The sequence below is a fragment of the Zonotrichia albicollis genome, chromosome 21 (assembly GCF_047830755.1).
Source record: "Zonotrichia albicollis isolate bZonAlb1 chromosome 21, bZonAlb1.hap1, whole genome shotgun sequence".
NCBI lineage: Eukaryota > Metazoa > Chordata > Aves > Passeriformes > Passerellidae > Zonotrichia > Zonotrichia albicollis.
The window spans coordinates 7303611-7327216 of record NC_133839.1 but is presented as its reverse complement, the minus strand read 5'-3'; the positions used below and the strand labels follow the sequence as shown (position 1 = coordinate 7327216).

General features: G+C 57.1%; 1 protein-coding gene across 2 annotated transcripts; it reads right to left on the bottom strand.

Moving 5' to 3' along the window:
* Positions 1 to 81: 81 nt before the first annotated feature.
* PRRX2 (paired related homeobox 2) lies at positions 82 to 23006 on the bottom strand. Of its 2 annotated transcripts, none has more exons than XM_074556064.1 (4): positions 22714 to 23006; positions 3471 to 3655; positions 3115 to 3293; positions 82 to 2537 (listed from the first exon to the last, which is right to left on the bottom strand). In XM_074556064.1, the coding sequence occupies exons 1-4, from the start codon at positions 22955 to 22957 to the stop codon at positions 2420 to 2422; spliced, it is 726 nt and encodes a 241-aa protein (XP_074412165.1). In that variant the 5' UTR covers positions 22958 to 23006; the 3' UTR covers positions 82 to 2419. The 2 variants fall into 2 exon arrangements, with proteins under 2 accessions (XP_074412165.1, XP_074412164.1); XM_074556063.1 differs by having other exon boundaries at positions 92 to 2555.
* Between the last annotated feature and the right edge of the window lie 600 nt (positions 23007 to 23606).

Here is a 23606-nt window from a genome sequence, read left to right as displayed (position 1 = left end):
CACAAGAGTTGTTTTTACAAAAACCTTACAAAAATTTCCAAAACACAGACATGCAGAAGAAAAAAAAAAAACCAAATCCACCATGGATCTTGTTACAAGTAATTGAAATGTACAAATAGAAAGGGCGAGAGAGAGCTTAGATTACAATAATCCCTCGATCCTGCTACCCCTCCATGGGTGCAATTTGTATCTCTTCTTGGTGAGTTCAGCATTGACTGACAAGCTGTGATAAGCTGCCAAAAGCACAGCAAAGGAGGGGCCCTAAGATTAGGAGCAAATGTTTTCAAATATATATATACATATAGATATTTAGTGAAGAAATATTTATTCCCTGCTTTTTTTAGGTTTACAGAAACAGCATCTGCAAACTATTAAATGGGTTTATTTTCATTAATGTTCTCAAAGAGGCAGCGACATTTATATCCCTGTGGTTTCATCTTGTATAAGTGAAAAAAGAGCCCTGTGCTTTCCATGGGAATGGGACCCCCCTGGCCCCCTCCTCCTGCCCCAGTGGTGTTTCTCAGGGTGGATGGTTTCATCCACAGTGGATCCCTCTTCCCCCTGGCTTGGCAGGTCCCTGTGCAGTGTGGGGAGCTGGCATGGCACATGGGAGGGACACCAGCCCTGGAAATGCAGATGGGGGCAGAGGGTGGGTGTTAAGGGTGGCACTGGAGGAGGTGGGCAGGGTCAGGCAGGCTGTGCCCTGTCCCTGCCGGCCAGGCTTGAGGAGGAGAACGAAGCTGTTCCCAGCTGTGAAGCAGAGAAGGCAGGGCTGGAGGCAGGATGGACAGAGGGGCTGGTTCACCCCCAGGCACAGGAGAAGGTTCTCCCATCAGGTGAGTCCCCCCATGCTGGCATTGCCTGGGGTGCAGCTGATGGCCCCGGTGTCACAGCCATGGGTCCCACATGCAGCTGCAGTGACACTCTGGTGGGAATGGGAGAGGATGCTCCATTCTGGGGACTCAGGTGGGCACTCTGTAGCTGTGGCACTTTCAGCCTCAGTGTCACCAACCAGAGAATGTTTACCTGGAGGAGGCACCTCAGCAACTGCTCTATTTGTCCTCAGATCCATTGCTGCAGCCCCCAAACCAACCCCTTCTAGGGAAGCAGGGCTGTGTCTTCTCCGCCCAGGCCACCCCTCTGAGCTGGTGGTGTCCCCATGCTTGGCTGGTGGCTCTTTCCAGTGGGTGAGGAAAGGGTGCTGTGGTTTCCAGTGGGCTTTGTCCACAGGGATACCCCACACCTCCAGCACCCCAGCTGTGGAGCGGGGAAGGTGGAGGCTGCATCTCCACAGCTCAGCCCCATGGCTCAGGGCCAGGCTGCCCACCCCACGTCCATCCCCTGCACGCCCCACCTTGGAACCTCATTAGGCTGCACAGCGGGGTGGGATGAGGGGGGAAACCATTTCCTTTCTGCAAAACCAAGAAAGGCTCCCCCCATGGAGCCGCCGGCCCCGGAGCCCCGAGCACATCTGGGGAGCTGCCGACGGGGAGGCTGTGCCTCCGGAAGGCAAAGCCTTCGTTGGCACGAAGCGCTGGGAGCCGCCTACTCAGCTGAAACCCAACAGCTTTTTCCAATTTTCTCATTCCCTGGGACTGTTCAATGACCTGGGGCTCTGCAGAATTGCTGGCAAATCCACCGAGGCAGGGCAGCGGTGCCTGCTTGGGGATTGGCGATGCATCCCTGGCTCATGGGAGAGCTCACAGGCTCCAGGAGGGTCTGTTGAGGTGCTGCAGCTCTGCTTGCCCCTCTAGGAAGGGACAGAGCCCGATTCCACCAGCATAGGCAGCTCATAAATGCAGGAAGCACAGTGCAGAGGGCTGGCCGAGACTGGCCATGGCATGGGCGAGCCATCAGCTTCACAAAGCCCCAAACTTTGGGAAGTCCCAAACCCCACACTGTGGCCGGGGTTGCACAAAGAAATGAACGCATGGATCAGCTTTGGCACACACAGTTGAGCGCCACAAGTCACAGCCTGGTGGAAAGGGGGGCCCATGATCCTCCCACGGTGTCCCTGCGGGAGGAGAAGACCCAATAACTCTTTGGCTCTCTGGGCAAGATACCCAAATTGGTCAAATCCAATAGTCCAAGATCCTTCCATGTTTGGAAGCAAATTCTTGTTCCCTTGGCAAGTCTGTTTGTCCTCGAAGAGCGTGTGGGGGGTATGTGTGTATATATAGCCGTTATTATAAGGGTGTGCGGAAAAGCAAGTTTCTAACCAAGTTCGCTCCATATGTGGCTATAATTATGTGCCACTTCGGCCTGGGACTGACTCTACCTTCAGAAGGGAAGGGAAGAGGAGAGAAGATGCTGAGACATTGGATGAGTGGCACGTGTGTTGGGCAGGATTTGTCCTGGGCCTGGCACGGGAGCTCCACGCTGTGTCCTGGAGGAGGCCACGGGATGGGCTTTGCCCTGCTCAGTTCACGGTGGGCACCTGGTTCTGGTGGAGGCTGAACTCCTTGGCCTTGAGGCGCAGGCTGGCGATGCTGTTGGCCATGTTCACCCCCTGGGCGGGCGTTGCGGTCCCGCTGGAGCTGTAGGAGGGCACAGTGCTGTGGGAGGGAGCAGGGAGCAATGAGGAATGGCCCATGGAGAAGACCCCATGCCCTCTGTGGTCCTGCTGGCTTCCCAGGCCAGGCTGGTTGCTCCCTGTTGGAGATCTCTCACAAAACCAGCCAAGACTTCAGCATTTTTATGGGCTTGGATGGATGTGGGAACCCCTCAAACTATGCACCAAGAGGCCCTGCTTTGTGCTTTTGGATGTGATGGCTGAACACGAACAGCTGGGAACCAGAAGGGACCCATGCCACCTCCTGTGCCGAGATGTGGGAAGGGTCAGCACGAGGCCAAGCAAATCCTTTGCGAGGACCAGGGCGCCTGCTCCAGCCCCAAAATGCAGGAGGCAGAGAAGCCTGCTCAACATTGGGCAATGGATGCTCAGACAGCTTAAATTATTCCAAAGCCAAGTCAGACGAGCTCCTTTCAGCCTCATAAAGCTCCCCAGATCCCCAGCAGTGGCACAGGGCTGCAATCCTGGGGCAGTGCAGCGGTCTCTAGGCAGCCCTGTCCTGTGGCCGCCTCCTCCCCAGCTCCTCCAGAGCCTCCACCTACCTGTACGGGGAGGTGCTGGTCCACGAGAGATACTCGGGGGTCAGTGCAGTGGGTCGTGGTGCCATGGGCTGCTCGATGGCTGCCTCCTGGCTGTAGGATTTGAGCAGGGATGCCGATCTGTTGGCCAGCATCGCCCTCTCGTTACGGCGGAATTTGGCCCTCCGGTTCTGAAACCACACCTGTGATGGGGAAAGGTGGAAAGGTGGTCAGAGGGACCCAGTGCACTCAGGGATGTCCCAGCCATCTGTCCTGTGGGTCATGGTGATGTGCAGGATGAAACAAGGGAGGGGACAGTCCCTGCTCCTGCCTGGGGCGAGGCAGAGGTGCTGTTTTCTCCCATGCAAACCTGTGCTCACCTGAACTCTGGCCTCGCTGAGGTTGACCCTTCTGGCCAGCTCCTCCCTCACGAAGGCATCGGGGTAGTGCGTCCTCTCAAAGACCCTCTCCAGAGCCTGCAGCTGGCTGCTGTTGAAGGTCGTGCGGTTCCTCCTCTGCTTCTTCTTCCTCTTGGCTGCCCCACAGCTTGGGCTCAGGCTCTCCCCTGTGGGGAAGGAACAGAAGCCACATGAGAGCCAGACCCGTGTGAGACCCCCTGACCCAGCCAAGCCCAAGCCCTCCTGGGAATCTGCAGTGTCCTGCTCTGGGCCAGCCTTGCTCCCTCCAGGGTGGGGATATGTGCAACCCTGTGATGTCCATGATAATCAAAACATGTTTTGGGACCTGCTAGAGCTTAGGGTTAACCCCAAAATTCACCAAGGCCTGTGGTGGTTTCACATCTGGCTAAACCATGATTTTGAATACCTCAGTGTATTCTGGGGCTGCACTTGATCCAAGCTGGAGCTCAGCTCTCGCTAAGACTTCAAGTCAAGCTTTCATGAATGGTGATGAAAATCCAGCACCAAAACACCCCCAAGGTGTGGCTCTCATCTCCCACCTCCAGCACCCCCGAGGCCCCAGCTGTGGCACGTCCCCAAGGTGACACAGGAGCCAAAGCATCTGCTCTTCCAGCCCTGCTCCTCAGAGCTCGGAGCAAGCGGCACCGCGTCTCGCAGGGCTCAGCCTCCGCAGTGTTTATTTCTGGCTTTGCTGCCTCATGGAAACATGAAGCTGAGGGTGTAGTCTGGTTTCTCAGTATTGATCTTGGGCTGTCAGCCAGGCTGAGATTAATCTCCTCTTTGTCACTAATATCATAAGGTTTGGGCAATTTCGTGAAGGCTTTTTCTGAGACACCCAGTCAGCTCCTGCAAAGGCTTCATGGGGAGCACGACTCGCTGTCGTTCTCCCTTGTGGAGGTACTGGTTAATGGTTCTTACTGTTCATAAAGCATCTGGATCCAATCTGTACCTACTGGTGGGAAAGCATTCTGGAATTATTTGAAATGTTAATAATTTTATGACATTCTGATTCATGGCAGGGGTATGTTGGGGCTTTCTGCTCTGTATCGTTGCAGAGGCCAGGGTGGCAGAACTCACCACTCCCTGAGTATGCTCACAAATTAAATACTTGCTAATAATATTAATTTTGATATTTATTTAATAAGACCAGCATTTTCAGATAATGCTTGAGCAACAAACAAAATCTACTGGAAGAGGTACTAACTCTGTTGCTTCAAGATACCATCAAGCTGTGGAGCAAGAGGAAACTTCCAAGATCTTTAAGGCCAGAAAAACCTTCTTGCACCTTAACTCTGAATAATTCAAGCCATGAAACGTCCAACAGCAAGTTTTTCATCAAGTCCCTAAGACTCCTATATTCCCAACTACACCATTCTCCTAAGGGCTCTCTGCAGCCACTGGCATTTCTCTGGGTCATTAATTGTGCTGTAGGTGCAACTTGGCCTTGGTTGACCATCAGCAATCTGTGATCCTGGATTTTGGACATGGCCTTCTTGGCTGGGTGAAGACACGATGGACAGTGCCTGAAATATGTGTGGGCTTGAGACCCTTTCCCCAGCCAGGAAACCACGGGCTGCCCTTTACCACCAATCGTGTCTCACAAATAAAATTCTCAGAATTCCCTCCAGCACTTCCTCCTGCAGCTTCAAATGTTCTGCCAGTCTCTGCTTTCCAGTTGCCCCTTTTAGTTAAACTCCTTTTTTGGTTCTGTTTTCCTCCAGCGAGCTAACGAGCCGCTGGATTAAAATACATGAAGTCCAGCCATGGCTGTCCCTGAGTTTTCTGGGAGCTTGGGACTGAAATGGGAACCATCAGGCTGGGAAAGAGCTGCAGGATGTAACAGGGTGAGAGGTTTCCTTGTGGGTTTATGACCATGCCACAGGGCTTCTGGGGAAATGGTACATCAGGGTTTGGTTCAAAATAGTCACAGGGGCACCCACTGCCCCTCACCAAACTGAGAGTGATTTCAACAGAACCCTGGGAAATGTATAAATAAAATTTATAAACCCCCTTTGGCTTCATCCTCAATTTAAACCTGGCTATAGGACTTTTCCATAGTGTTGATTTCCCTTGCCCACTCTAATTGGGCTGAAAGAAAGGAGGAAAGTTTTTTGAAATTAGCCCTCGATCCAGTTCTGTAGGATCTGGCCACATTTCTGGCTGGTCTTTATCTCCCCAAACCCACAGAAGGAACAGCTAAAGAGCCACAGGAGACAAGTGGTGCTGAGTGCTTCCTTATGGGGCTGGCAGTCATGCTGGGGTCGAGGTTTAGGATGGAGCTGGATCAGGATGTGTCCAAGCACCAGCAGTTCCTGGGGGTTTGGAGACCTGCAAACCCTGGGCTGGTTGTGGGGCATTTTGTTCAGCCCCTATTGCTGCTTTTAATGCAGGGACCTTCCACACCTTTTCCAGGCCATCTTTCCATGGCAGAGGCAGCTCCACACATGGAATTCCTGCCTGGATCCTCTGCTCTGCCCGGGGATGAGCCTTGGTAATGGATCAGCATCTTTTCCTCATTAGCTCAGGCACTGCAGGCCTGTGGGACCAGGCAGATCCACCCTAATTGCTGGTGGTGAGTGTCTGACAGGTTTACAGGGTACAGTTAGGCTGGATCTGCTCCATCAGACAGGCTCTAATAACCCCAAATCAGCTTCCCAAAAATGAGCATGGCTCAATTCTCTGTGGCATCAGAGGAGGGATGGGAAGGGGGATGAGTTGGATCCTCTGAAGACACCCTGTCCTCTCACTGCCATCAGGAGGACTTGGATTCAACCAGACTTGCTGACACCTTGATGGAGGAATTGGAAACCAGTTCCCAGCCCGACGGGCTCCCAGGAATAAGAGTTTGTAATTGCACAAAGTTAAAACCAGCTTCCACCATCACTGTTCTGTGCCAAAACAGTGCTTGGGGAGGCCGTGGAGAAAGCCAAAGCCTTTGTCAGGCATAATTTGGGGGTTCATTTGGGCTGAAGGGACCAGTCTGGTTGGCCAGCCCTGAGGTCAGAGGGGCTCCTGAGCCTTCCCCCCCAGCCCCTTCCCTGTATTTATCTTCCACTGATTACAATTTCCGCTGAAAGGAAAAGAAATGCAGGGAAAGGGGGAAAACAGGGGGGATAACGTTACTGAGTAACGAAAGATGACATGAGGGGGAGGATGGGGAGAGGGAGGCTCAGGGGGCTTTGCACAGAGCAGGATGGGCCAATGTGCATCACAAAAAAACGCCTTAAATTGCCCCAGACTGTTAGGAAAGACAGGAGACTTTTTCACCCGTGATGTGGATGAGTTTTGGGGTGCTGGATGTGTCCTGCGTCACCTCCAGCCTCCTCTGTGCCTGGGGACAGCTCTGTGCCCCACAGATGCCATGGGGTGCTGGGAGCCACCCCTAAACCCTTCTCCCTGTGGGAGCACCAATGCTGGCAAGCCTGGACAGTGCCACAGGGAGAGCTTGGGAGCAAAGGCAGCACCAGCCCTGGGGCAGAGCTGTGCTGGTTCAGCTGGGCACCAAGCAAGCCCCTTCTCCCACTCCTGCCTTTGCCCTCTGTGCTTCCATTAGTTTCCCACAGGAAGGACTTGGCGGGTCTCAGCCTTCGTGCTGGCATTGCCCTCAAACTCCCACAGCACTGCAAAGAGGTGATTTTCACTGGATTCCCACCAAGGCTTTGGGTTTGACTAAGAGCTCCATTAGTGCACGGTAAATGGGCTCAGAGCAGCTGTGATCCAGATCAACCAACACAATCCCAACAGCTCTGCCTGACCCTGGAAACACAGGCAGGGAAACCCAGGCAGGGAAACCCAGGCAGGGAAACAGAGGCAGGGAAACAAAGGCAGGGAAACACAGGCATCCCTTGGGATATCTGTCAGGGATGGGCTGTACTGCCAGCCATGCTCAGTCTCCCCTCTGGACACCCACTTTGGGGGGTTTATTTGTAAAATACTCATCCAGAGGAAGGTGTTTGCCCAGCAGCACCCCTGCTGCCCCAGCCTGTCCTTTCCCCAGGGATGCTGCAAATCCCACTCCCCATCAGCACCACCACATCTGGGACAAGTTTTCCTGACTCCAACTCCACCACTTGGCTTTGGGGTGCAAACACCCCCATTTTTCAGTTCAAAAGGCAGCAAGTTCAACCCTCTCATGCAAAAAAGCCCAGGCTACATGTCCTCCAACGTGTTTCATTTTCCACTGCACCGCAGCCCCCACGGCCCTGAAACGTTTTCTGTCATTAAATTATTTCACACGTTCCATTTATTTGGAGCAGTTTGCCAAAGACCCTTTAAGCTTTAAATTTTTCACACCCCCCCAAGCCAAAATGATCAAATCTGCTGTACCATTTACTTCCCTACTACGCCTGGAATGGCATTTTTTTTCCTCCTTTTTTTTCTTCTTGGGTATAATTTAAGGGTTGAAATAGCCTGGAGGGAATTAGCTGTAAATTCTTCCTAAGACAAATAAATTCAGCCCTCTAAGTTTCTACGTTTTTCAAACTGTTGAGAGACATTTTGGGTTTGTTTTACTTGAAATAATGATCGTGGCATATCTGACCCTCAGGCTGCGGCCGGCTCTAGCCAAATAAATAGCTTTTATTAATTAAGGTTTATCCTTAACAAATAAAACCCCAATTTGATCTCGGCCGGCTGAATTAGCAAAAATAAACAACGGGTTCTCTGGGCACTTGATGTGGATTTAACAAATTAACGCTGGGCCTTCATCAGGGAAGCCGCAGGGTGGTGGAGGTCTTTTACAGCCAAGAAATCCTTTGGAAAAACAATGTCTTTCGTTTCTCCCATGGTCTCTCTCGGTAAACATGTGCACTCCCTTCATCCCCTCGCACTCGGGGGAGCGAGGAGAGCTCCGGCCATGACGTCTGCCAGAGCCTCATGTGCAATTGTTTAACTTCTCCTCTAAATCATGGGGAGGGAGTGTTTCCCCTCGGGCTGCAGAGAGCTGGGGTTTGGGAATTGCCCCTCCGTGGGGTGCGCCCTCTCCAGCTCTGCTCTGCTCCACAGATTTCAGCTGAGACACCCAAAGCCAAGGTGGGATTTGGGGGTACATGGGCTCCCTCTTTCCAGCAGCCAATTCCAACTCTACCCTGCCTTGGGATGGAGCTGGAAACAGCCCGGGAGCCCAGAGGGGTTTTATCAGGGCTTTGCAGGGAGGAGGGACAGCAGGAGGGATGCTCCACAGGCCAAAGGGAAGCTGGGCACTTGTCCCTGCTCATGGGCACAGGAAGGACAGGGCTTGTGGCAGAAGGGATGGTGGGAGATGTCTACACCACAACAGCTCTTTAATCTCCCCAAATCACCTTGGGAAGCCTAGGGGGCTGAGGAGCAGCCTGGAACCTGACCCTCCACATGTGCTGAGTCACCAGGTACAGCTCCTTTCCTGCACCCACCCATGAGCCCAGCCTGGTGCACAGGAGCAGCACAGCACCAGCCTGGGGGCAAAACCATATTAGTGAAACTCCCATTTTCTGCATAGTTTCACCCCATTTTCTGCATAGTTTCGCCCCATTTTTTGCATAGTTTCACCCCAGTACCCAGGGGAGAAGCTTTTGGGGCCACCAACCCCTGCCCTCAGGATGCCAGCCCCAGCTTTACTTGGCACGATGCTGTGAGGTCCAAACTGGCAACAGCCATGGATATGGGGAACAAAGGCTGTCAGCCCCTCCCCAGGCTCCCACCTCCTCATCCTGACCCTCCCTGTACCCCTCCAGCCTAGCCCAGCCTCACAGACCCCGGGAATGCTGAATTCTCTGGGGGGAGGTTGAAGCTGGGGGGGTCCAAATGTGCTGAGTCCGAAGGAAACTTTCCTCGGCTCAAGTGGCGAACATGAAAAATTTAAGAGAGGGGCAAGTCCCAGCTACTGGAGAAACATTACAGCGAAATGTTTCCGAGGATGTTTCACCTCATTAATTGTGAAAAAACTGAAACGCTGACACGTTTTTACAGGCTGCCAGTTTTGCTGGGGGAAAAGTGTCTCTGTTAAAAAGGAGCAGCAAAAGCCTGGACCAAGAAAGAGGCCAAGGCTGTCCCGGGGGGGCCTTAGCCTGTGCTCACTGACAGGCAGCAGCAGCCTGTTTTATGGTTATAGAGCTGCCTCTGCACCAGCCAGAAACCACCCAGCACCACAGCTTTCCACCCCCAGCCACACAATTTTTGGGAAGATCCTGCCCAGCAGTGCTGCAGCCCCAGGGATGCTCCATGCACACCCTCAGAGCTCAGGAGGTTTTCCCCTTGCACCTCTGAATGGTGTGTGGTGTCTGAGCACCCATCAGAGCAAGTCCAGAACAAACCAGGAAGGTTCTGGCTGAGCCAGCAGCATCCCTGTACCAGTGGGGATGTGTCCAGCCCAGGGATGTGTCCAGCCCAGGCTGGTAACCCAGTGGTGGCACTGAATCCTTTTTTCAGTTCATTATTAGTGCAGAAAATGCATTGGGAACATGATGCTTAGATGGATGCTGGGAAAAGAAAGATTATGAAAAGGAAGATCCCCATGTCATGAAACACTGCTTCCCTCAGGGATGGCTCCAGCCCAGAGTGAGCCATCAAATTCACTGCTGGGAGCTGTGAGTGGGTTCAGAGCTGGCTCTGGAGCCAGGGCAGCCAAGCTGCAAAACCCAGGTGCACAAGAGGGGGAAGATCAGGAAGCCACAGTGAGGAAGGAGAAGGAAGATAATGAAAAGAAGGAATAAGGGAAGCAGATGCTGGAAACACCAGGTAAAGAACCAGCCAGCCAAGTCTTGTGCTGTGATTTAGAGAGGATGCCCTGGAAGTTGAAAGCTGCTGAAATCCACAGGGCTGCAGGCAAAGCCTGAGGGCTCAGGAGTCCCTGAACATTCCCAGCACCTCCCACCATGCCAGAGGCTCCTGCACAGCCCAGCACGGGCTCACCCAGCTGAGGCCAGGCCCCAGGAATGGCGTTTTGGCACAGCCAGCTCCTGCGTCAGCGGAAGCATTTAATGAATTAATTGCAGCCACATTCCCTGAAGAAGGAGGCAGGGCTGGTGGGATGCTGTCAGGCCTCAGGAAGGGGCTGGGGAACATCTTTGGCCACAAAGCTCTGGTGGGAGTAAGAGTAGGCTGAGCAGCATGAGAAATTCCTGGACTTAGGAACAGTCCAGGATCTGGGAGAGTCGGTGCCACCACCCATCCTTTACCTTGGCTGGGAACTGCATGTGACAGAGGTTGGGGAAGGTGACAGGGACACATCACTGGCTCGGGGTGCAGCCCAGCAGCCCACAGAGCCTGGCACCCCCAGCACCCCCTGACAGCCCCAGGAACAGCTCCAGAGACAAACCCAAATCTGCGACAGCGCTGGGCCCAGCGTGGCTCCAGCTGCGCTTCCCCACCCGCCCGGCTCCTGCACCCCAGGACCTGGAGCAGGGCCATTGTGGGGCCATTGTGGAGCCGTTTTGGGGCCGTTTTGGGGCCACTGAGGCCCGCAGGGCTCAGACTGCCTGGCTGTGCCCTGATGGTGGCACCGGCCCAGGGCAGCAGGCCCCGAGTGCCAGCGCATCCCCGGGCTCGGAGCTCTGCAAGGGAAATAAATGTTCCCTCCCAGGGCTGTGGGGACCCAGCCTGGCTCGGGGCTTTCGGGAGCTGCCAGCAGCATCCCGTGGGTTCACAGGAGCCCGACACAATGGGCTGTCCCGGCTCCAGAGCCACCGCTGCCTCCATTGTGTCAGCGCTGCGAGGGGAGGGAGCTGCGGGGGAGCTGAGCTGGGGCAATGCTGCTCCACAACGAGTGCCCAAATTGCCCTCAAGGATTGCCACAGTGAGGGGGAAAGGCTCCTGGAATGTCCACTGTCTGCATGGGTTTGCTGGGTACAGTGGCTTTGAGAGGTCAGGATCTGGCAGGGTCTGGCATCATCCCTACTCATGGCACAGGAATGTGCAGCTCAAAGGGGTTCACACCCCTCTGGCGTCCCTCTTTTCTTAATTGGGGCTGGAGTCACACAGAGCCTCCAAAAACTCATCCACAGTGGTGCCAGCCTGGGTGTCCCCTGCAAAGGCCAGAGAGGGAGAGGGGAGGCAGGACAGGAATCGGGATGGGCGCTCCTGCCTTCCTGCAAGGATGCTCCGAGAGGCTCTGTCAGACCAAAGGGCTCCTCAAGAGATGTTTGTGGCTGCAGGGCTGGGGGGAGCAGGAGCCAAAGCCCTCCCAGCACAGCCAAGTGCCTCAGGAGGAGACAGCGTGGTGGGTTTGACTGATCCCAGCCAAGTTCCGAGCAGCACCGACCAACGGGGGAGCAGGAATTTCCATTTTGTTCTCCTGTGAATTTGCCAGCCCCCACGGTGGAGGCCCAGGCACCAACAAAAGGCTCTGGCTCTCCCCCAGGCAGCACCAGCCAGGAGCCTTCCCGGCAAGGAGACATTCATTGCTTTCATCTGCCAGCCAGGAGTCCTTCCTGGGGTGGCATGAGAGCAGTGCTGGGGCTCTCCTGCTCCTCACAGCCCTGGGATGCTCCTGGGGATGCTGCCCTTCGGGGGTGCAGCCTCCCCACTTTGCCGTGGTGGCTCAGAAATGTGTGAATCTGTGGCTCAGGGAAAGCCAGCCCAGAGCCTGTGGCCAAAATGCTGGGATTTGGGTCAGCCCCAGGCACACAGAAAGGGGTCTGGGCAGAGGGAACAGCCAAGGTGGCTCCCCACAGGTTCTGGAGAGAGGGACAGAGGGACAGAGCCATTGTGGCTGCCCACAGGCTCTGGAGAGAGGGACAGAGGGACAGAGCCATCGTGGCTCCCCACAGGCTCCGGAGAGAGGGATGGTGGACCCTGCTGCCCTTCATCAGGGCTGAGCACAGAAGTTTCTTCCCTTCCCATCCTGCAGACCTTCCAGGCACCATTTGGTGCATCCACCATGCAGCCACAGAGGTGCCAGCATCACTCACATGTTAACAAGTTTCCCAGCAGGGCACAGACGTGTAATTAATTAACACTAATGAGACTTGTGCAAGCACTGGCCTAGGATAGCATTGCCTTGCAAAGCACCACCAAAATCCTGGATTTAGCTGCAAAGTGAGTTTTCCTGGGGGCTGGGAAGGGGATGGGGAGTGCCTCAGGCCATCACGGTGTTGAGAGCTCCCTGGGACTTTTGCTCAGTGTTTGAAAAATAAAACTAAATCAGCCGGGGCTGCATAGCAGGAACGTTGTGTGCAGGGCTGGCTCCCAGCCAGGGACCCCTGGCATGGTGATCCCAGCCTTCCTCTCCTCCACAGCCCCTCCAAAAAGGTGGTTTTTTGAAATTTAATAGGCAAAAAGCCCAAGCAAGGCAGCCCCAGTGGCATCTGGCACTGAAACCCAACACCAGTCCCACGAGGTTCAAGCAGAGACCCCCTTGCATCAGGGTCACTGCCAAGGGGGGAAGGAGGCAGGAAGGGACAAAGGGAGTGATGACAATTCCCATGCTGTCCCCTCCTGCTGCCCACTGCCACTGCCCCAAACCCCTTTTCTTTTTTGGGGCCAAAAGGGTGTTTGTCACACCCAGGCCAGCACTGAGCACCCATTGGATCAGTGAGCAGCAGCACCTGCTGAGAGCCACCAGTGTCTGGCTGGGTGTGGGGTGGGTGTGAGCCCCCCTGGGAGCCCATCCCGGCCCCTGAGAGCCCATTCCATCCCCTGAGAGCCCATTCCATCCCCTGGGAGCCCATCCCAGCCCTGGGAGCCCATCCCTGCCCTGCTCCAGGGTCCCTGCACGCACAAACGTCCCTGCAGCCCCTGCCAGCAGCAGCACTGCTGTCCTCGGGTCTGGTTTGCATTTGAGGTCGGTGGCCTCTCGCCAAATTTATTGTAAAACATTCATTTTAATAAGTGGCTCGTATCTTTTTTTTTTTTTTAACCCAGCCTGGTTAACTGTTTCCAGGTTACAGCAGAACCTTGCACAGTGAGGATGGCAGGGATGGGGACAGTGGGGACAGAATCACAGTCAGGACATATGGGGATGACAGGAACATCAGGCTCCTACAAAGGTCAGCAGAGCTGAAATCTCACCCTCATCCCTCCAAGCCTTCATCCCCTCCAGCTCCCCATGGAGACCCTCCTGCCACCCTGGGCACCCTGACACTCTCATACAGAATTAAAACTTACAGCCCAAGGGGTAACTGGGTCATGTCAAACATGCTGAGGGCTTCCAGAAGTGAACAGTGTCTGGTAGTTTAGTTTCAACATTTGTTTTAAGTTTTATAAACCTCTAATACTAATAGAAATGCTTGAGTGTCTTTTAATTTAAATGAAAACAGTTTTTTTGTGAATTTAAAAATTCCCCTGAGGTATTTACAACCCCCAAATTACAGCCATGTGGCCAGCCCAGATGAGAAAGTGAAATTGGTGAGGAAGGAGCGTGGCAGCTGCCCCAGCCCAGCCCTGCAGTGGCTGTCCCCTTGTCACCTGTGTCCCCTTGTCACCTGTGTCCCCTGCATTCACACCTCTGCTGGGGACATGGGATCCATGGGTTCGCCAGCCCAATGGGCTGCCAGCCACAGCTGTCCCCAGCAGGATGGCATCTGTCTGTCTTTCCTGCCGTCCTTCTGTCCTTCCATTTTTGGCTCTGGGGACAGGAGGTGCCCATGAGCATCCTGTGCCCTCCCCAGCTGTGCTGCTGCAGGACCAGGCCCTTTGCACCCCAGTGCTGTGCCTGGGGTCCCCTGTGTGCTCCCCTGCCCCATCACTGCCACTGCCACCCCCAGGGCACCCTGACAGCCCTGGCAGTGTCCTGTGGGCATCCTGGGGTGCAACACAACCCCCACATTTGGCAATGCCCTGCAGGACCTGGGGTACAGCGTGGTTCCCATGGCTCAGAGCCACATGCCACCCCCTGCAATGGCCTGAACAGCTTGGGGTGCCATGAAACCCCAGCACACACACCTGGCATTGCCCTGTACAGCTCAAAGGTGCTGTGGAACATCACCACACACACCCTGCAATGCCCTGTACAGCTTGGGGTGCTGTGTAACCCCAGCACAGACACCTGAACAGTTTGGGGTGCTAACATCACCACACATACCTTGTATTGCCCTGAACAGTTTGGGGACAGCACAATCCCCACCCAATTCCAGCCATGCCCTGCATGACCTGGCACAATGCCAACCCTCTGCCCATCTCGGGGTGCAGAGCAGCCCCTCCAAACACCCACTGCGGTGCCCTGAGCAGCCCCAGGATCAGCTCAGCTCCCCCTGGATGCCCTTCCCATTCCAGGGTGCCGTTCCCATCCCGGGCGTGCCCATTCTAGGGGTACCGTTCCCATTCCTGGGTGCCCTGCCCATCCCGGGGATGCCATTCCGTTCCCGGGGTGCCGTGCCCATCCTGGGGGTGCCATTCCCATTCCAGGATGCTGTTCCCATCCCGGGGGTGCCATTCCCATCCTGGGGGTGCCGTTTCCATCCCGGGGGTGCAGTGCCCATTCTGGGGTGCCGTTCCCATCCCGGGGTGCCGTTCCCATCCCGGGGTGCTGTTCCCATCCCGGGGGTTCCATTTCCATCCCTGGGTGCCGTTCCCATCCCGGGCTGTCCCAGCCCCCCGAGCCCCCCGGTTCCGGTGCCAGCGCTGCCCCGGGCGGGCTGCGGAGCCCGCGGGAGCCCCGGGCGGTGCCCCCTCCCCACATGTGCCCCGCTGCCATGTGCTCCCCGCCGCTCCCCCGGCTCCCCTGCCATGTGCACTCCAGTTTCCTTGCGTGTGAAGCCTGCAGCCTCTCGGATTCAGTGGCTGGAAAGGATGGCGCCTCTCCACATCTGGTTCAATGCGCGAGCCTGGCGCCTGGCTTAGCCACAGTCTCCATTCAGAGACACACAGACTTTAATAGACTCATACAATTCTTCCTGATCTATCACTGCAGCCGCAGCTGAAAAGCTGCTTTATTATATGCGCTCAAAGGGGGATGAGGAGGGAAGGGGAGGGGGCCGGCGGCTGGCGCTGCCGCTCTCTGGAGGCTCCCAGGGACCTGAGCTGTCCCCCCAGCCCTGCCCAGCCTCCCAGGGGCTGCTTTCCCCCCAAACCCACAGCACCGCAGCCTCATTATCCCTCCTGCTCAATTAACACCCTCCGGGCTGCCGCTCGCACCCGCACCGCGCACTGCTGGGGCTGCGGGGACGAGGCGGCAAAGGGGACCCCAATGTCCCCAGGATGTCCCCAGGATGTCCCCAGGATGGCTGCACAACCCCACAAGCTGCAGCAATTCCCCCAGTTCCTGCAACATCAGCGCCGCGTTTATCCCGCAGTTCCCCCGCGAGGAGCTGCCCCGGGATGTCCCCGCGGGTCCCGGTACCGGGGCCGGCTCTGCCGGGACACCGAGGGCACGGAGGGGCTGCCGAGGGATGCTGAGCACGGACAGCGCGTTCGTCAGCCGTGGGAAGGCTGGAAAACACCGCCCGCGGTCATGCGTCCCTCGGGCAAAGGCAAACATCGGGAATGCCTCGAGGGCGAGGGGAGGAATTTCTGTGTTAGTTCTCGGAAATTTAGAAAAACAAGCAGTTTGGTCGTTTTGGGGCAGTCCTGGTCAACAGGCATCGGAAAAACGCCTTGGAACCTCAAATCAGCCCTTTCTCCCCAAAACTTTGCTGTTCTCATCCTGCCTGACCCTTCTGGGCATCACCAAGGCTGGGCAGGGGGTGCTGCCTCTGCCCACCACACTCCCACTTTGATCCAAATTGCTTTTTCCAGCCAGCAAAAGCCTGATCTGCATTAAGCCTGGTCTAAATCCTTGCCCACCCCAGCCATAGCCCACTGCCCAGCATTTTAAAGGATGCTCTGCCCCAGTTCCCTGGCTCAGGGATCCCATCCTGGAACGACAACTCCATCCAGCTTCTGCTCATGCTGCAAGGAGGGAATGGGGTGCCAGCGTGGGGACACCAACCCCAAAGCACCCAGACCCCATCCTGCTTCAAACTCATCCCCTCAGCTCAAGGATTTGGCAGCTCTGGGGAGAGAATTCCCCCAGGCTGGAGGAAACCAGCCCTGGGTGAGGGGGATCAGCCCCACTGCCTGGGAGGGAGGAGGGTTCCTGACACACAGCCTCAAAGCCCCAAATCATTTCATCAGCCTCCCAGCTACACACACACGCCCAGGCTCTCTTAAAATGCTGATTCGTTGAAATTCACCCATCTTGGCTGCACTGAGTCGAAATTTCATATTTTTCCTGTGAATCAGCCCCATTCCCTGAAATAACAGCCCAGAAGAGAGGGGAAATAGTGTTGCACTGAGCTGTTCCTGGTCAAGTGAGACACAACAGCCCAGGGGGGGACAGGCAAGGTGTCCCTGCACCCCAGCACCCTCCTGGGCTGGGCATGGCTGTGCCAGGGCTGTCTGAGCTGCTGCTGGGGACTAAAACACATCAGTGGGTGCTGCCAGGGCTGCCAGGGCAGTGGGGCAAAGCTTTGTGTCCCCACAGCATGCAGGACCCCTCCAGTGTCCCCTCTGGACACTGCCAGGCCGTGACTGTCCCTGCTGGAAAGGGTTTCAGAAGGAGCATCCCCCACAGCAATGCCTGCCAAAACCCAGCTCGCTGGGGGTGCTGAGCACAGAAACATCCCAGCAATGAGGAGTCGGGGAGAAACGTGATTTTCCTGGCCCAGCCAAGGCTGCTCCAGCTCTTGGGCTCCCCCAGCCAGAGGGTTCCCATCTGCCCAGGTCCTGAGTTTGGGATTTCTGCCCTTTATCCTCTAGCACAGCACGTGTGGGGAGCCCCCAGAGCCCTGCAGGGCTGCAGGAACGTGCTGGGATGTGTCTGCTGTGCCCTGGAGAGGGCTCAGGGTGGGCAGGGCAATTCCTCCCGAGCTGGGGCAAGGGGAGCCCGGAGCACAGGCGGGGGTGCTCAGCTCATCTCGGGGCAAATCTTCCCCAAATCAGAGCCCTGGTGTTAGTAAGAGCCTGAGAGCAGCCAGGGCACAGGGAAGAGCAGGATGGTGACCCAGGGTCACCAGGGGAGGAGCAGGAGGGACGTGGATGTCACTGGGGTGGTGGGTGCGTGTCACCCTGCAGGGCTGGGAAGCACAGAGGGTGGAACCAGGGTGAACCCCAGGCCAGAAGCTCTGTGAGACCTGGGGTCTCTCCCAGCTGTGCCCCCAGCCCTGCCTGTGCCTGGCAGTGATTTGTGCTGCTCTGGCTGGTTCTGCAGGGTGCTGACCCCATTCAGCCCCTTGTCCTGCCTGTGCCATGGGAAAGCAGCACACCAACCCCATGGCAGCTCATGGACAGATGAGACCTGAGGAATCACTTTCCTCTTGTGCAGGGCAGGGGACCATGTGCAGGACAAGAACCACAGTCATGGAGGGGAAGCCTGGCTGCAGAACAGTGCAGGGCTGTCCCCTGTCCCCTGCATAGCCTGGGGTGTACAGCATGGATCCTTCCCCACAGCCCCTTTTTCCTGGCTGGGATATGCTAGGCTCCCTGTGAGTGGATGGAAACCTCTGGGTGAGCTGGGACCTGTCAGGCCCCCCATCCATCCATCCATCCATCCATCCATCCATCCATCCATCTATCCATCATCCATCATCCATCCATCCATCCATCCATCCACCATCCATCCATCCATCCATCCATCCACCATCCATCCATCCATCCATCCATCCACCCCTCTATCATCCATCCACCATCCATCCATCCACCATCCATCCGTCATCCATCCATCCATCCATCCATCCATCCATCCATCCATCCCTCTATCATCCATCCATCCATCTATCCATCCATCCATCCATGCATCCATCCATCCATCCCTCTATCATCCATCCATCCATCTATCCATCCATCCATCCATCCATCCATCCATCCATCCATCCCTCTATCATCCATCCATCCATCTATCCATCCATCTATCCATCCATGCATCCATCCATCCATCCCTCTATCATCCATCCATCCATCCATCCATCCATCCATCCATCCATCCATCCATCCATCCATCCCTCTATCATCCATCCATCCACCCATCCAGTATCCCAACCCCATCCCATGCGCCATGGCCAGCACGGTGGTGCCACCCTGAGCAACAGGGACCTCTCTTGGAGAGCTGAGCCTCATCCATCAGACAATTCCCAAAGCCTCCTCCCCTCCACAGGGGCTGTGTTGGGGTCCCTACACACTCCTGTCCCTGGTGTGGCATCCAGAAACCAGGGAAAGCCTCCCAGCACAGCAGCCTGGAGGGTGCCCAGCAGTTTTGGGGCTGTGGAAAGCAGGTGGGAGCTGGAGAGAGAGGTCTGGTGGGTCTGGGGTTAGGGGGGCTCAGCTGTGTCCCTGTGCCCATGGCCCATCTCACTGAGCACAGGGGATCAGCCAGGGGTTAATGACACTGGGTTTAGCTGTGGCTGAGCCATCTCTGTGCACAGATGTCCCCAAAGGCACAGCCCCAAAGGCACATCCCCAAAGGTACAGATCCCCAAAGGCACACCCCAAAGGCACAGATGTCCCCAAAGACACAGCCCCAAAAGCACATCTCCAAAGGCACATTTCCAAAGGCACAGATCCCCAAAGGCACACATCCCCAAAGGCACAGATCCCCAAAGGCACAGATCCCCAAAGGCACATCTCCAAAGGCACATCCCCAAAGGCACATCCCCAAAGGCACAGATGTCCCCAGGGCACATCCCCAAGGTACATCCTGGCCCTGGGGTTACAGAGCTGCCTCCTGCCAGCCCAGCCACAGAGGCCAAGGTGTCCCCAAGCTGTGCCCATGGCTGATGGGGGATATTTGGGAAGGCAGCTCAGCCAAACCTCGTCCTGTGAGCCAGGGCCAGCACAGTCCCTGCTGGATTGGGACACCACAGGGACATCAGGCTCTGCCTCAAGGAAGGTGCCCAAGCCCTGGGAGGAGTTTGGGGCTGCCTGGGCAATCATTCACCACCTTTACTCCAGCACCAAGTCCCCTTTCCCCTCTGATGCCAGGTCCCTGTCCCTCCCTGCCTCTCCTCTCCCTTTTCAGCTGCTCTGTTTACATAATTAAAGCCAATTTCTTGTAACAACATCTTAATGCCCTCTGCCCCTTTGGGTGCTGCTTCTCCTCTCCTCTCCTGCATCCCTGCTCTGCTCAGCATCCTCACAGCCCCAGAACAGGCCAGAGGGTCCCAGGGGTTTAGGAAGGGGCTCAGGCACTGTTCTGAAAATGGGATGTCCAGGGGCCACCACACCTCCCCATCCCACTGCCAGGTCCCAGGGGCTGTAGCCAAATAAATGGTCAATGAATGCTAAAAAATCCCCTTGGAGGGGCCACAGCTCAGCTGTGACAGAAGTGACTCTTTCTGAGCGTTCAGCCCCAAAGCGGTGCCGGAGCCAGTGCACGACTCCCTCTCCCATCCCCAGGCGGCACCAAAAGTGAGTTCATTGTTTGAAAAGCCATCAGTCAAGGCTTGCTGGCTAAAATTACCCTCCTGCTTTATCATCTTGAGAACATTAAGGGCTGTTGTTAACAGATGTTTCGCGTTACACATTATTTGTTAGTCTAATGAAAGGAGGTGAACAAGCTTTCAAGACCTCAGAAGTTGTGCCGAAGGTTTTCCATGGGAGGCTGATGCACCACTCCAGGGGAGAATGAAGATGAAGATGAGGGTGTGAATGAGCTCTCACCACCCTGTTGACTTTTCCTTGCTCTTGCCTGGCTTGTGGGATTTCTGATTTTTGGGTGTCACGGGAGCAATGTGTTACACAGATATTTGTATTCACCGTCCCAGGAGGATGCTCTGGGTACACTAAGGGGCAGTTTGGGGGCCAAGGCAGGGGCTGAGAAGCCCAGAGGGAGTTGGGCATGGCTTTGGTACCCAAAATCCTCCAAAGTGCCGGGGAAAGGGATGCCAGCCCTGCAAGGGGCTCCTGGAGGGGAGCTGTGCCAAGGGCCCTGGACACGGGGCTGCCTCCAGGGCTGAATCCCCTTCTGCAGAGAATAAATCCCTGCCCTGAGCTTCTCTGGGAATGGAAACCTCTCACTGCAGCTTCCCTGGGGAAGGGGAGGGGGTTTGTGGGGTCTCAGCCTGCTGGGCACAGCCTGGGGCTGCATGAAGCATCCCTGTGCCAGCCCTGCCAGCACAGTCCCCGGTGAGCCCTGCCTGGTGCAGGGTCCCACAGCTTCAGCTCCAGGAGTCCCACAGCCTCACAGCAGCTCCAGGGGTCCCACAGCAGTTCCAGGGCTGCTCTTCCTCCACCCCAGCAGCACAAAGCCCCCAAGGGCTCCTGGCTGGAGCTCAGAGCCACATCCTACAGAGAGATGCAGGGGCACTTGGGTTCACAACAAACCCACTGCCAGCAGCTGTGGGGCTCCAAACTCGCCTCTGGCAGGAAAACCCCACGATGGTGAAGAGGAAGAGGAGAGCAAACCCCAAGAGGCTGTTTTATTTCGGGATGCCAACAGAGGATAAGGTCACCAGCAGAAGTTTCTTTGCTGTCATCACTGATCTGGAGCAAAAGGCTGCTACTCACAAAGGCAGCATATCTGCCTGGTATTTCAGGTCTCTCCATCTCAACTTAGGAAAATGCATCCCAGTTAAGGCAGTGGCAGCAGGTAAGGGTCTCCAAGGTCCAGCTTTGTGTGCACACAGGTTCTTGTCTCTGTTTTCTTGCTCTCTTCTTGCCCACTGCTCCCAACTCTTGGGTGTTTTGCGACCTCAGAAATGCTTCAGCTGCTGCTCAGCCTGTCAGAGCATCCCGGGTGCTGATGGTGCCTCCATCCATGCCAGCTTGCCAGAACAGGTGCTAATGGGGAATATCCCCCATGGGCCAGCACTGCTGGGCTCTGCAAACCCCAGGGCCCTGCCTGGGAGGAATGGGCTTTAGGGTGAAGAACAGCCTTGTGGTGACCGCGCAGCCTCTCACTCTGTTTTTGGCATCACGCTGGGTCCACGCTGGGTTCTCTGGGTGCATCAGGGGCCCAACAGGGCAGTTGTGTCTCTGCTGCTTTGCAAACAGCCCTGTGAGACTGCTGAGGGCTGGGTTTCCCCAGGCTGTGCTGATCCCACATGGAATACTGTCCCCCTACAGCCCCACAGGCAGAAGAAACCCTCCCCACAGCCCCACAGCACTGCTGAAAGTACACACAAAACCCAAGGGAAAGGGAGGGAGGGTGGAAAATAACACTGAGAACACCAGATACCACCCCAAAAAGCAGCGCCCAGCCCTCAGCACGGCAGAAGCAGGCTGGGGGCTCAGTGGGGCTGCTCCATGGAGGGAGGAGGTTGTGCAGGGAATGAGGGCTGGAGAAAGATGCTCCAGACCTGCAGGCAGTGTCGGAGCCACGGGAGGGACAGAGAGAGCACCGGGGGATTGAAGGGACCGAGCCCCTTCAGCAGCACAGATTCCCGATGGGCTGAGCCCTCGGCAGGGCTGTCAGCACCCAGGGCTGTAGGAAACAAGCGTGGGGTAGCACAGCCCAGCCTGTGCCTCACAGGGCAGTTCTGGGGAGTGTCACCCCTCGGGGAGGGCACCGGCCCGGGCTCTGGGCTTGGGGGCTCTGCCTCCCCTCTGTCACCGCTGTGTCCCGAGGGCACACCCGGCCTCGGGGGGCTCCGGGGGCCGTCGGCTGCCCCGGCACACAGGAACGGGGGGAACCTTGCTCACCCCAGGAGCGGAGCGGGGATGCGCGGGACCGGCGCGGAGGGAGAGATGCGAGCGGGATTGTCCCGTTAGAAACGCGCCTCCGGCCGGGACCGAGCGCCATGAAACGGCGGCTCTGTCCCCTCACGTCTCCCGGCTCCGTCCCGCTCTCCTGTCCCAGCCCCGGCTCTGTCCCCGCTGATGCCGGGGTCGCGCAGCTGCCGGGACGGGACCGGTCCCCGCTGTGTCCCGGTCCCCGCAGTGGCCCGGAAACCGAGACCGGGAGCCCCGGGGGACGTGGGGACCCCGCAGGCCGCGCAGCCCCGGCTCGGAGCGACTTCCCGGGAGCGCCCCGGACCCGGTGCGGGCCGGTGCGGGGTCCCTGTGCCCCTGCGGGGTCCCTGTGCCCCTGCAATGTCCGTGTGCCCCCTGTCCTGCTGCGGGGTCCCTGTCCTCTGTCCCGGGTTCGGGGTCTCTCTCACGGTGCGGGGTCCCTGTGCCCTTGCGGGGTCCCTGTGTCCCCTTTGCCCGGGTGCGGGGTCCCTCTCCCGCAGCCGTCGGGTGATCCCCACCTCGCCGCTCGCCTCCCACCCCTCTGGGGGTGACACCGACCCCCTTTGTCCGGGGTGCCCTCCCCGTGCAGGGGGACACGGCGGGGACCCCCCCATCCCCAGGCTGCCCACCCCGGCCCGGCGGGACTCACCGTCCTGGGGCGCTGCCTCGCTGCCGCTGCTGCCTCCCGACGGCTCCGGGATGGCCTTGGCGCCACCGGCGGGCGGGGGACCGGCCGCGGGGGTCCCGTTCATACCGGCCGCCACCTCCTCCAGGTCCAGGAGGTGGCTCACGCTGAAGTTTTTCCGGCTCTGAGCGTTTTCGGGCGGCTCCGGGCCGCGCACGGCGCCGGGGGCGAACGGCTTGTCCATGGCAAAGGCTGGCGCCGAGTCCATGGCTCCCACCCCCAGCCCGCAGCCCAGCCCGAGGTGCCGGGCCGCTCCCCGGCCCCCTTCCCCTTCCCCACCCACCCCCCCACCAAAAAAAAAAAAAAAAAAGGAGAAAAAAAAAGAAGAAAAAATTAATTATAATTTCTTTTTTAAATAAGGGGAAAAAAAAATCACGGCTACCCTGAGTCCGGCTCCCTCCCCAGCCCCTGTTCCGCCTTGTGCTGACGTCTGGGGAAAAAACCACGCTCCCAGCCCAAACTTTCTTCCCCTGCTCTTTGCTCTGGAGCTGTTCAAACAAACGCCCCTGCTCTGATGCTCTGAGCCGAGCGGGGCGGCCCCTCAACCCCCCCGGCCCTGCGAGCTGCCCCCCTGCCAGGGACCGAGCCCCGCCGGCAGCGAGCGCGGAAAGGGGGCAGAAAGGGGGGCAGAGAGGGGGCAGAGCCGCTTCCCCCCCCTCCTTCTCTCCCCCCCTTATCCCATCCGCATCACCCCCCCAGCCCTGTTTAAGTGCTTCTATCAACAAGTGTAAGTGGCTGCGCTCCGTGGGGAGGGATGGGGCGGGCTGGCAGAGGGGCTGCAGGGAGAGGTGACCCGCAGGTTAGCGGGGGACACGGCCCCCCTCCACCTCCAGGCACCCCCCTCCTCCGGTCCCCAT

What these genes read in the sequence shown, in the direction of transcription:
- PRRX2 (XM_074556063.1), bottom strand. Translation starts at nt 22,957, where the DNA reads ATGGACTCGGCGCCAGCCTTTGCCATGGACAAGCCGTTCGCCCCCGGC. An exon ending in CGAGGCAGCGCCCCAGGACG is followed by an intron (nt 3,656 to 22,713) that starts GTGAGTCCCGCC and finishes CCTTCCCCACAG; the next exon opens with GGGAGAGCCTGAGCCCAAGC. An exon ending in TCAGCGAGGCCAGAGTTCAG is followed by an intron (nt 3,294 to 3,470) that starts GTGAGCACAGGT and finishes TCCCCATCACAG; the next exon opens with GTGTGGTTTCAGAACCGGAG.